Raw genomic sequence first — 12,195 nt, 5'->3', positions numbered from 1 at the left:
TTGGTCTGTCACCCGTGGTCATGGTGATCTCTGGTGTGTGGTGTGTAGGTGTATGTCACCCGTGGTCATGGTGATCTCTGGTGTGTAGGTGTATGTCACCTGTGGTGATGGTGGTGTATGGTGTGTAGGTGTATGTCACCGGTGGTGATGGTGATCTCTGGTGTATGGTGTGTAGGTGTATGTCACCCGTGGTGATGGTGATCTCTGGTGTGTAGGTGTATGTCACCCGTGGTGATGGTGATCTCTGGTGTGTGGTGTGTAGGTGTATGTCACCTGTGGTGATGGTGATCTCTGGTGTGTGGTGTGTAGGTGTATGTCACCCGTGGTGATGGTGATCTCTGGTGTGTAGGTGTATGTCACCCGTGGTGATGGTGATCTCTGGTGTGTAGGTGTATGTCACCTGTGGTGATGGTGATCTCTGGTGTGTAGGTGTATGTCACCCGTGGTGATGGTGATCTCTGGTGTGTAGGTGTATGTCACCTGTGGTGATGGTGATCTCTGGTGTGTAGGTGTATGTCACCTGTGGTGATGGTGATCTCTGGTGTGTAGGTGTATGTCACCCGTGGTGATGGTGATCTCTGGTGTGTGGTGTGTAGGTGTATGTCACCCGTGGTGATGGTGATCTCTGGTGTGTGGTGTGTAGGTGTATGTCACCCGTGGTGATGGTGATCTCTGGTGTGTGGTGTGTAGGTGTATGTCACCCGTGGTGATGGTGATCTCTGGTGTGTGGTGTGTAGGTGTATGTCACCCGTGGTGATGGTGATCTCTGGTGTGTGGTGTGTAGGTGTATGTCACCTGTGGTGATGGTGATCTCTGGTGTGTGGTGTGTAGGTGTATGTCACCTGTGGTGATGGTGATCTCTGGTGTGTGGTGTGTAGGTGTATGTCACCCGTGGTGATGGTGATCTCTGGTGTGTGGTGTGTAGGTGTATGTCACCCGTGGTGATGGTGATCTCTGGTGTGTGGTGTGTAGGTGTATGTCACCCGTGGTGATGGTGATCTCTGGTGTGTGGTGTGTAGGTGTATGTCACCCGTGGTGATGGTGATCTCTGGTGTGTAGGTGTATGTCACCCGTGGTGATGGTGATCTCTGGTGTGTGGTGTGTAGGTGTATGTCACCCGTGGTGATGGTGATCTCTGGTGTGTGGTGTGTAGGTGTATGTCACCCGTGGTGATGGTGATCTCTGGTGTGTGGTGTGTAGGTGTATGTCACCTGTGGTGATGGTGATCTCTGGTGTGTGGTGTGTAGGTGTATGTCACCTGTGGTGATGGTGATCTCTGGTGTGTGGTGTGTAGGTGTATGTCACCCGTGGTGATGGTGATCTCTGGTGTGTGGTGTGTAGGTGTATGTCACCTGTGGTGATGGTGGTGTATGGTGTGTAGGTGTATGTCACCTGTGGTGATGGTGATCTCTGGTGTGTGGTGTGTAGGTGTATGTCACCTGTGGTGATGGTGATCTCTGGTGTGTGGTGTGTAGGTGTATGTCACCTGTGGTGATGGTGATCTCTGGTGTGTAGGTGTATGTCACCCGTGGTGATGGTGATCTCTGGTGTGTGGTGTGTAGGTGTATGTCACCCGTGGTGATGGTGATCTCTGGTGTGTGGTGTGTAGGTGTATGTCACCCGTGGTGATGGTGATCTCTGGTGTGTGGTGTGTAGGTGTATGTCACCCGTGGTGATGGTGATCTCTGGTGTGTGGTGTGTAGGTGTATGTCACCCGTGGTGATGGTGATCTCTGGTGTGTGGTGTGTAGGTGTATGTCACCCGTGGTGATGGTGATCTCTGGTGTGTAGGTGTATGTCACCCGTGGTGATGGTGATCTCTGGTGTGTAGGTGTATGTCACCCGTGGTGATGGTGATCTCTGGTGTGTGGTGTGTAGGTGTATGTCACCCGTGGTGATGGTGATCTCTGGTGTGTGGTGTGTAGGTGTATGTCACCTGTGGTGATGGTGATCTCTGGTGTGTGGTGTGTAGGTGTATGTCACCTGTGGTGATGGTGATCTCTGGTGTGTGGTGTGTAGGTGTATGTCACCTGTGGTGATGGTGATCTCTGGTGTGTGGTGTGTAGGTGTATGTCACCCGTGGTGATGGTGATCTCTGGTGTGTGGTGTGTAGGTGTATGTCACCTGTGGTGATGGTGATCTCTGGTGTGTGGTGTGTAGGTGTATGTCACCTGTGGTGATGGTGATCTCTGGTGTGTGGTGTGTAGGTGTATGTCACCCGTGGTGATGGTGATCTCTGGTGTGTGGTGTGTAGGTGTATGTCACCCGTGGTGATGGTTATCTCTGGTGTGTAGGTGTATGTCACCCGTGGTCATGGTGATCTCTGGTGTGTGGTGTGTAGGTGTATGTCACCCGTGGTGATGATGATCTCTGGTGTGTGGTGTGTAGGTGTATGTCACCCGTGGTGATGGTGATCTCTGGTGTGTAGGTGTATGTCACCCGTGGTCATGGTGATCTCTGGTGTGTGGTGTGTAGGTGTATGTCACCTGTGGTGATGGTGATCTCTGGTGTGTGGTGTGTAGGTGTATGTCACCCGTGGTGATGGTGATCTCTGGTGTGTAGGTGTATGTCACCGGTGGTGATGGTGATCTCTGGTGTATGGTGTGTAGGTGTATGTCACCCGTGGTGATGGTGATCTCTGGTGTGTAGGTGTATGTCACCCGTGCTGATGGTGATCTCTGGTGTGTAGGTGTATGTCACCTGTGGTGATGGTGATCTCTGGTGTGTGGTGTGTAGGTGTATGTCACCTGTGGTGATGGTGATCTCTGGTGTGTGGTGTGTAGGTGTATGTCACCTGTGGTGATGGTGATCTCTGGTGTGTAGGTGTATGTCACCCGTGGTGATGGTGATCTCTGGTGTGTAGGTGTATGTCACCCGTGGTGATGGTGATCTCTGGTGTGTGGTGTGTAGGTGTATGTCACCCGTGGTGATGGTGATCTCTGGTGTGTAGGTGTATGTCACCCGTGGTGATGGTGATCTCTGGTGTGTGGTGTGTAGGTGTATGTCACCCGTGGTGATGGTGATCTCTGGTGTGTAGGTGTATGTCACCCGTGGTGATGGTGATCTCTGGTGTGTGGTGTGTAGGTGTATGTCACCCGTGGTGATGGTGATCTCTGGTGTGTGGTGTGTAGGTGTATGTCACCCGTGGTGATGGTGATCTCTGGTGTGTGGTGTATGTCACCCGTGGTGATGGTGATCTCTGGTGTGTAGGTGTATGTCACCCGTGGTCATGGTGATCTCTGGTGTGTGGTGTGTAGGTGTATGTCACCCGTGGTGATGGTGATCTCTGGTGTGTGGTGTGTAGGTGTATGTCACCTGTGGTGATGGTGATCTCTGGTGTGTGGTGTGTAGGTGTATGTCACCTGTGGTGATGGTGATCTCTGGTGTGTGGTGTGTAGGTGTATGTCACCTGTGGTGATGGTGATCTCTGGTGTGTGGTGTGTAGGTGTATGTCACCCGTGGTGATGGTGATCTCTGGTGTGTGGTGTGTAGGTGTATGTCACCTGTGGTGATGGTGATCTCTGGTGTGTGGTGTGTAGGTGTATGTCACCTGTGGTGATGGTGATCTCTGGTGTGTGGTGTGTAGGTGTATGTCACCCGTGGTGATGGTGATCTCTGGTGTGTGGTGTGTAGGTGTATGTCACCCGTGGTGATGGTTATCTCTGGTGTGTAGGTGTATGTCACCCGTGGTCATGGTGATCTCTGGTGTGTGGTGTGTAGGTGTATGTCACCCGTGGTGATGATGATCTCTGGTGTGTGGTGTGTAGGTGTATGTCACCCGTGGTGATGGTGATCTCTGGTGTGTAGGTGTATGTCACCCGTGGTCATGGTGATCTCTGGTGTGTGGTGTGTAGGTGTATGTCACCTGTGGTGATGGTGATCTCTGGTGTGTGGTGTGTAGGTGTATGTCACCCGTGGTGATGGTGATCTCTGGTGTGTAGGTGTATGTCACCGGTGGTGATGGTGATCTCTGGTGTATGGTGTGTAGGTGTATGTCACCCGTGGTGATGGTGATCTCTGGTGTGTAGGTGTATGTCACCCGTGCTGATGGTGATCTCTGGTGTGTAGGTGTATGTCACCTGTGGTGATGGTGATCTCTGGTGTGTGGTGTGTAGGTGTATGTCACCTGTGGTGATGGTGATCTCTGGTGTGTGGTGTGTAGGTGTATGTCACCTGTGGTGATGGTGATCTCTGGTGTGTAGGTGTATGTCACCCGTGGTGATGGTGATCTCTGGTGTGTAGGTGTATGTCACCCGTGGTGATGGTGATCTCTGGTGTGTGGTGTGTAGGTGTATGTCACCCGTGGTGATGGTGATCTCTGGTGTGTAGGTGTATGTCACCCGTGGTGATGGTGATCTCTGGTGTGTGGTGTGTAGGTGTATGTCACCCGTGGTGATGGTGATCTCTGGTGTGTAGGTGTATGTCACCCGTGGTGATGGTGATCTCTGGTGTGTGGTGTGTAGGTGTATGTCACCCGTGGTGATGGTGATCTCTGGTGTGTGGTGTGTAGGTGTATGTCACCCGTGGTGATGGTGATCTCTGGTGTGTGGTGTATGTCACCCGTGGTGATGGTGATCTCTGGTGTGTAGGTGTATGTCACCCGTGGTCATGGTGATCTCTGGTGTGTGGTGTGTAGGTGTATGTCACCTGTGGTGATGGTGATCTCTGGTGTGTGGTGTGTAGGTGTATGTCACCCGTGGTGATGGTGATCTCTGGTGTGTAGGTGTATGTCACCGGTGGTGATGGTGATCTCTGGTGTATGGTGTGTAGGTGTATGTCACCCGTGGTGATGGTGATCTCTGGTGTGTAGGTGTATGTCACCCGTGCTGATGGTGATCTCTGGTGTGTGGTGTGTAGGTGTATGTCACCCGTGGTGATGGTGATCTCTGGTGTGTAGGTGTATGTCACCCGTGGTGATGGTGATCTCTGGTGTGTGGTGTGTAGGTGTATGTCACCTGTGGTGATGGTGATCTCTGGTGTGTGGTGTGTAGGTGTATGTCACCCGTGGTGATGGTGATCTCTGGTGTATGGTGTGTAGGTGTATGTCACCCGTGGTGATGGTGATCTCTGGTGTGTGGTGTGTAGGTGTATGTCACCCGTGGTGATGGTGATCTCTGGTGTGTAGGTGTATGTCACCGGTGGTGATGGTGATCTCTGGTGTATGGTGTGTAGGTGTATGTCACCCGTGGTGATGGTGATCTCTGGTGTGTAGGTGTATGTCACCCGTGGTGATGGTGATCTCTGGTGTGTGGTGTGTAGGTGTATGTCACCCGTGGTGATGGTGATCTCTGGTGTGTGGTGTGTAGGTGTATGTCACCCGTGGTGATGGTGATCTCTGGTGTGTGGTGTGTAGGTGTATGTCACCCGTGGTGATGGTGATCTCTGGTGTGTGGTGTGTAGGTGTATGTCACCTGTGGTGATGGTGATCTCTGGTGTGTGGTGTGTAGGTGTATGTCACCCGTGGTGATGGTGATCTCTGGTGTGTGGTGTGTAGGTGTATGTCACCTGTGGTGATGGTGATCTCTGGTGTGTGGTGTGTAGGTGTATGTCACCCGTGGTGATGGTGATCTCTGGTGTGTGGTGTGTAGGTGTATGTCACCCGTGGTGATGGTGATCTCTGGTGTATGGTGTGTAGGTGTATGTCACCCGTGGTGATGGTGATCTCTGGTGTGTGGTGTGTAGGTGTATGTCACCCGTGGTGATGGTGATCTCTGGTGTGTAGGTGTATGTCACCGGTGGTGATGGTGATCTCTGGTGTATGGTGTGTAGGTGTATGTCACCCGTGGTGATGGTGATCTCTGGTGTGTAGGTGTATGTCACCCGTGGTGATGGTGATCTCTGGTGTGTGGTGTGTAGGTGTATGTCACCCGTGGTGATGGTGATCTCTGGTGTGTAGGTGTATGTCACCCGTGGTGATGGTGATCTGTGGTGTGTAGGTGTATGTCACCCGTGCTGATGGTGATCTCTGGTGTGTAGGTGTATGTCACCCGTGGTGATGGTGATCTCTGGTGTGTGGTGTGTAGGTGTATGTCACCTGTGGTGATGGTGATCTCTGGTGTGTAGGTGTATGTCACCTGTGGTGATGGTGATCTCTGGTGTGTGGTGTGTAGGTGTATGTCACCCGTGGTGATGGTGATCTCTGGTGTGTGGTGTGTAGGTGTATGTCACCCGTGGTGATGGTGATCTCTGGTGTGTGGTGTGTAGGTGTATGTCACCCGTGGTGATGGTGATCTCTGGTGTATGGTGTGTAGGTGTATGTCACCCGTGGTGATGGTGATCTCTGGTGTGTGGTGTGTAGGTGTATGTCACCCGTGGTGATGGTGATCTCTGGTGTGTGGTGTGTAGGTGTATGTCACCGGTGGTGATGGTGATCTCTGGTGTGTGGTGTGTAGGTGTATGTCACCCGTGGTGATGGTGATCTCTGGTGTGTGGTGTGTAGGTGTATGTCACCCGTGGTGATGGTGATCTCTGGTGTGTGGTGTGTAGGTGTATGTCACCGGTGGTGATGGTGATCTCTGGTGTGTGGTGTGTAGGTGTATGTCACCCGTGGTGATGGTGATCTCTGGTGTGTAGGTGTATGTCACCCGTGGTGATGGTGATCTCTGGTGTGTGGTGTGTAGGTGTATGTCACCCGTGGTGATGGTGATCTCTGGTGTGTGGTGTGTAGGTGTATGTCACCGGTGGTGATGGTGATCTCTGGTGTGTAGGTGTATGTCACCCGTGGTGATGGTGATCTCTGGTGTGTGGTGTGTAGGTGTATGTCACCCGTGGTCATGGTGATCTCTGGTGTGTAGGTTTATGTCACCCGTGGTGATGGTGATCTCTGGTGTGTGGTGTGTAGGTGTATGTCACCCGTGGTGATGGTGATCTCTGGTGTGTGGTGTGTAGGTGTATGTCACCTGTGGTGATGGTGATCTCTGGTGTGTGGTGTGTAGGTGTATGTCACCTGTGGTGATGGTGATCTCTGGTGTGTGGTGTGTAGGTGTATGTCACCCGTGGTGATGGTGATCTCTGGTGTGTGGTGTGTAGGTGTATGTCACCCGTGGTGATGGTGATCTCTGGTGTGTGGTGTGTAGGTGTATGTCACCCGTGGTGATGGTGATCTCTGGTGTATGGTGTGTAGGTGTATGTCACCCGTGGTGATGGTGATCTCTGGTGTGTGGTGTGTAGGTGTATGTCACCGGTGGTGATGGTGATCTCTGGTGTGTGGTGTGTAGGTGTATGTCACCCGTGGTGATGGTGATCTCTGGTGTGTGGTGTGTAGGTGTATGTCACCCGTGGTGATGGTGATCTCTGGTGTGTGGTGTGTAGGTGTATGTCACCCGTGGTGATGGTGATCTCTGGTGTGTAGGTGTATGTCACCGGTGGTGATGGTGATCTCTGGTGTGTGGTGTGTAGGTGTATGTCACCCGTGGTGATGGTGATCTCTGGTGTGTGGTGTGTAGGTGTATGTCACCCGTGGTGATGGTGATCTCTGGTGTGTAGGTGTATGTCACCCGTGGTGATGGTGATCTCTGGTGTGTGGTGTGTAGGTGTATGTCACCCGTGGTCATGGTGATCTCTGGTGTGTAGGTTTATGTCACCCGTGGTGATGGTGATCTCTGGTGTGTGGTGTGTAGGTGTATGTCACCCGTGGTGATGGTGATCTCTGGTGTGTGGTGTGTAGGTGTATGTCACCCGTGGTCATGGTGATCTCTGGTGTGTAGGTGTGTAGGTGTATGTCACCCTTGGTGATGATGATCTTTGGTGTTTGAAATATGTCACCCATTGTGGCGGCGGTGATTATAATACACTGCTTATAATGGCGACACAGCAATGCTGTATTGTGAAGGGAGTGTTCCCTGTTTAGTGAATTAATTCATTTGATCATGTATATGTTTGTTTTATTTTTTTGCCTCTAAATCTGGACCAGTTACTCCTGTTCCAATGTCTCCTGTTCATCATCTTGCTGATTCTTGTGCTTCCTGCAGCTGAAGAAGATTGGTGGCGGAGGGTTTGGGGAGATTTATGAGGCCATGGATCTGCTGACTCGAGAAAATGTTGCTCTAAAGGTGGAGTCAGCTCAGCAACCCAAACAGGTTCTGAAGATGGAGGTGGCAGTGTTAAAAAAGCTCCAAGGTGAGCGATGGTCCTGGAGTCGTCAGCGGGACGTACGTCTTCTGCTTCCTGGGGAGTGATTGTGTGTGTGTACATACATACGTGTGTGTGTGTGTGTGTGTGTGTGTGTACATATATATGTGTGTGTGTGTGTGTGTACATATATATGTGTGTGTGTGTATATATGTGTGTGTACATATATGTGTGTGTGTGTACATATATGTGTGTGTGTGTGTGTACATATATATGTGTGTGTGTGTACATATATGTGTGTATGTGTGTGTACATATATGTGTGTGTGTGTGTGTGTGTACATATATATGTGTGTGTGTGTGTGTGTGTACATATATGTGTGTGTGTGTGTGTACATATATGTGTGTGTGTGTGTGTGTGTGTGTACATATATATATGTGTGTGTGTGTGTACATATATGTGTGTGTATACATATATATGTGTGTGTGTGTGTGTGTGTGTGTGTGTACATATATGTGTGTGTGTGTGTGTGTGTGTACATATATGTGTGTGTGTGTGTGTACATATATGTGTGTGTGTGTGTGTGTACATATATATGTGTGTGTGTGTGTACATATATGTGTGTATGTGTGTGTACATATATGTGTGTGTGTGTGTGTGTGTACATATATATGTGTGTGTGTGTGTGTACATATATGTGTGTGTGTGTGTGTACATATATGTGTGTGTGTGTGTGTACATATATATGTGTGTGTGTGTACATATATGTGTGTGTATACATATATATATGTGTGTGTGTGTGTGTGTACATATATGTGTGTGTGTGTGTACATATATATGTGTGTGTGTACATATATATGTGTGTGTGTACATATATGTGTGTGTGTACATATATATATGTGTGTGTGTGTACATATATATATGTGTGTGTGTGTACATATATATGTGTGTGTGTGTGTGTGTACATATATATGTGTGTGTGTGTGTGTGTGTGTGTGTGTGTACATATATATGTGTGTGTACATATATATATATGTGTGTGTGTACATATATGTGTGTGTGTGTGTACATATATATATATGTGTGTGTGTGTACATATATATATGTGTGTGTACATATATATGTGTGTGTGTGTACATATATGTGTGTGTACATATGTGTGTGTGTGTGTACATATATATGTGTGTGTGTGTGTACATATGTGTGTGTGTGTACATATGTGTGTGTGTGTACATATATGTGTGTGTGTACATATATATGTGTGTGTGTACATATATATGTGTGTGTGTACATATATATGTGTGTGTGTGTGTGTACATATATACGTGTGTGTATACATATATACGTGTGTGTGTACATATATATGTGTGTGTGTGTGTGTGTACATATATATGTGTGTGTACATATATATGTGTGTGTGTACATATATACGTGTGTGTGTGTGTGTGTGTGTACATATATACGTATGTGTGTACATACATATATATATATATATATATATATATATATATATATATATATATATATATATATATATATATATATATATATGTGTGTGTGTACATATACGTGCGCCTGTATATGCGTGTCTGTATATAATATAATTGGGGGGAGGGGCTTCATAGTGTAATAAATAATTTTCAGCTTCTTAAAACCAGTATTGAATGAATGCTTCTCAATGAACCGTTCCACGAATGATTCAGGACAAAGAAAACACCCACTTCTGGGAGCAGTAGTGCGCCAAGCCATGTTTCGATGCATTTTGTCAGCGGGAGGGGGGCTCGGCAAAGGGAGCATTACTCAATTATAAATCTCCTATCAATTATTAATTATTCAAGTATAATTCTGTTTGTTGGAGATATATAATGAATAATATATATATATGTGTATAACTGTTATAATGAACAAGGCTATTGTTAGATGTGAATAATGGAGATACCTTTGTAATTAGGAATCGTAGCTTTTCACTTTATTTAAAAATATATGTTACACATTTGGGGAAATGAAATTCTGAGTCATGTTCCTCCGAACATCACAGCGATATTCCAGGTAGTACGGCTTCTCTTTGGGGTGTTGCATCGCCCCAGAGGGCCCACGTGACCGTTCTCAGCGGCACATTGTGGATCATTGGAATTAATTATACTGAAGAATTCATCAAGGTTGTTTCCCCTTTTTGGTTTGTAAATAGAAAGCACTGCCAAGAATAAGGTGTTTAATTGGTTGATATAAACACACCCACTCAGCCAATTGGTTAATGGTTTAATACACACCTCTTGTTCTTAATATTAACGGTCTTGTCTTTTAACACTAACTAACCCTTTGCCAAGTCCACCCCTCTGATAGAATCCTCACGATGAAATGCGTTGGGTCCCCTCAACCACATCATGTTACTCTGCATCCAGGTCCCCTTCACTCCATTACCTGAAACCCTTTCTTCCCCAACCCCCCCATAATCTCACTCTTGTCAACCATGTGATACTGCCCACGCTTTCTATGAGGTTACATTTACTTACAGTATATACATACTATGTTTTAGGACTGTGATCGTATTTTCAACTAAAATTTATTTTTATGGAAAACTCTTTACCTGATCTTACTGGATATTTTTGAAACAAATTTCTCTGACTGCTCCTCACAATCTGTGTCTCCTTCTGTACAGGTAAAGATCACGTCTGCAGATTTATTGGCTGTGGAAGAAATGAGAAGTTTAACTACGTTGTCATGCAGCTTCAGGTAGAGACTGGACATGCGATGAGTCTGTGTGTGGTCCGTAGGGTGGTTATTAATTCATGTCCTCATTTCCCCTCATCTGCAGTCTGTTTACAGATGAATGACGATGGGCAGGTTGGGGACAGAGCGTTAGTTGAGCAGTAGGAACAGCCATGGAGCTACCGATGATTTGGGAGGGTATAAATAAGAGCATTTTACCTGTATTACTTGCTGGTGGGGTGAGGGCACCATATGAATACACTGAAGATAGATTTAATGACTGGGAGCACAAGTTGGGGATCTGACATATACAGAACTCCCTGTCATCTGTGTCATTCAGAACAGGGTATTTTATGAGTGTTCCTGGTTACCTCCGTCGCACTGTTTCCACTTTATTTAACTAATGCACCGAATTAAGAGCAGTGAGATACTTGTGTGTAAGATATAGTCACACGTGTAAACATATGTGACATCAAGAAACATTCATGGAATATTTTAGAAATCTGATGTCGGAGAGGGAGGGCTGAGATGTTCTGGTCACACGTGTACAGATCACAGTAGAAACTACAATAAGACAGTTTGCTGGTCGCCCTCACTTTGCGTAATACAAATGACTTATTATCCTGTACGTGTCAAATTCAGTTATGTGTTGCCGGCACATACAGTGCACCAGGTCTAGTCCCAGGAATTCTGTACCCATGGGCTCCTGATCTCCTACTTTACAGGGTCGGAACCTGGCAGACCTGCGCAGAAGTCAGCCTCGCGGTACATTCACCATGAGCACCACCCTGCGGCTTGGGAAACAGATCCTGGAGTCAATAGATTCCATCCATTCTGTGGGGTTCCTGCACCGCGACATCAAACCCGTGAGTCCTGTTCTACATCCGACATCCGTGTTATTTACATGCTGGTAATGGAAACTTCACTGGGCGAATAAAACAGATTTATGTCTGCAACTTGTTCAATTTTCTTATTACATTTACTGCTGTCATATGGCATAAAAATCATTTAAATGTCTCAACTTTGCTGCAATGTTAAGGGCTGGTGTCACACAAGCTGTTTTCAGTTAGCTGGTAAACCTGAAAGAAAGATTGACATTATGGCCGTGATATATGTGCAGGTTTACATTGCTTGTTTGACAGCTGCTGGAGAAATAACATATATGAAACACATGCCGGTTCCAGTTAGTTTCCTACTGGTTGTTTAAGAGCTGACAGAGCAGGAAATCTGTTTGTGTGACACCACCTGGGTAAAACCTTTTCACTTTACCAGGAACATCTCTTGTCTCAGTGAAGAACATTGATTATGATTCATCTCAGCAATTTGTGGTTCTTTATTTGTGGTAGTGATTGCCCCCAACTAGGCACAACCCACAAATTGGCTTTGTCTGACCGGTGGGCTATTCGGTAGGGCATTA

General features: G+C 47.5%; 1 protein-coding gene across 7 annotated transcripts in view; it reads left to right on the top strand.

The window, feature by feature from the left end:
- TTBK1 (tau tubulin kinase 1) overlaps positions 1–12,195 on the top strand; it is a 78,199-nt gene that overhangs the window by 22,984 nt on the left and 43,020 nt on the right. For all 7 annotated transcript variants that reach the window (XM_075204519.1, XM_075204517.1, XM_075204515.1 and 4 more), the window contains 3 exons: positions 7,970–8,117; positions 10,729–10,802; positions 11,504–11,644. In XM_075204519.1, the coding sequence (XP_075060620.1) occupies positions 7,970–8,117; positions 10,729–10,802; positions 11,504–11,644 (363 nt within the window). The remainder of the gene's footprint in view (positions 1–7,969; positions 8,118–10,728; positions 10,803–11,503; positions 11,645–12,195) is intronic.

The sequence above is a fragment of the Mixophyes fleayi genome, chromosome 3 (genome assembly GCF_038048845.1).
Source record: "Mixophyes fleayi isolate aMixFle1 chromosome 3, aMixFle1.hap1, whole genome shotgun sequence".
NCBI lineage: Eukaryota > Metazoa > Chordata > Amphibia > Anura > Limnodynastidae > Mixophyes > Mixophyes fleayi.
Note: the sequence above shows the minus strand (reverse complement) of the source record. Positions and strands in the feature narration are given on the sequence as shown.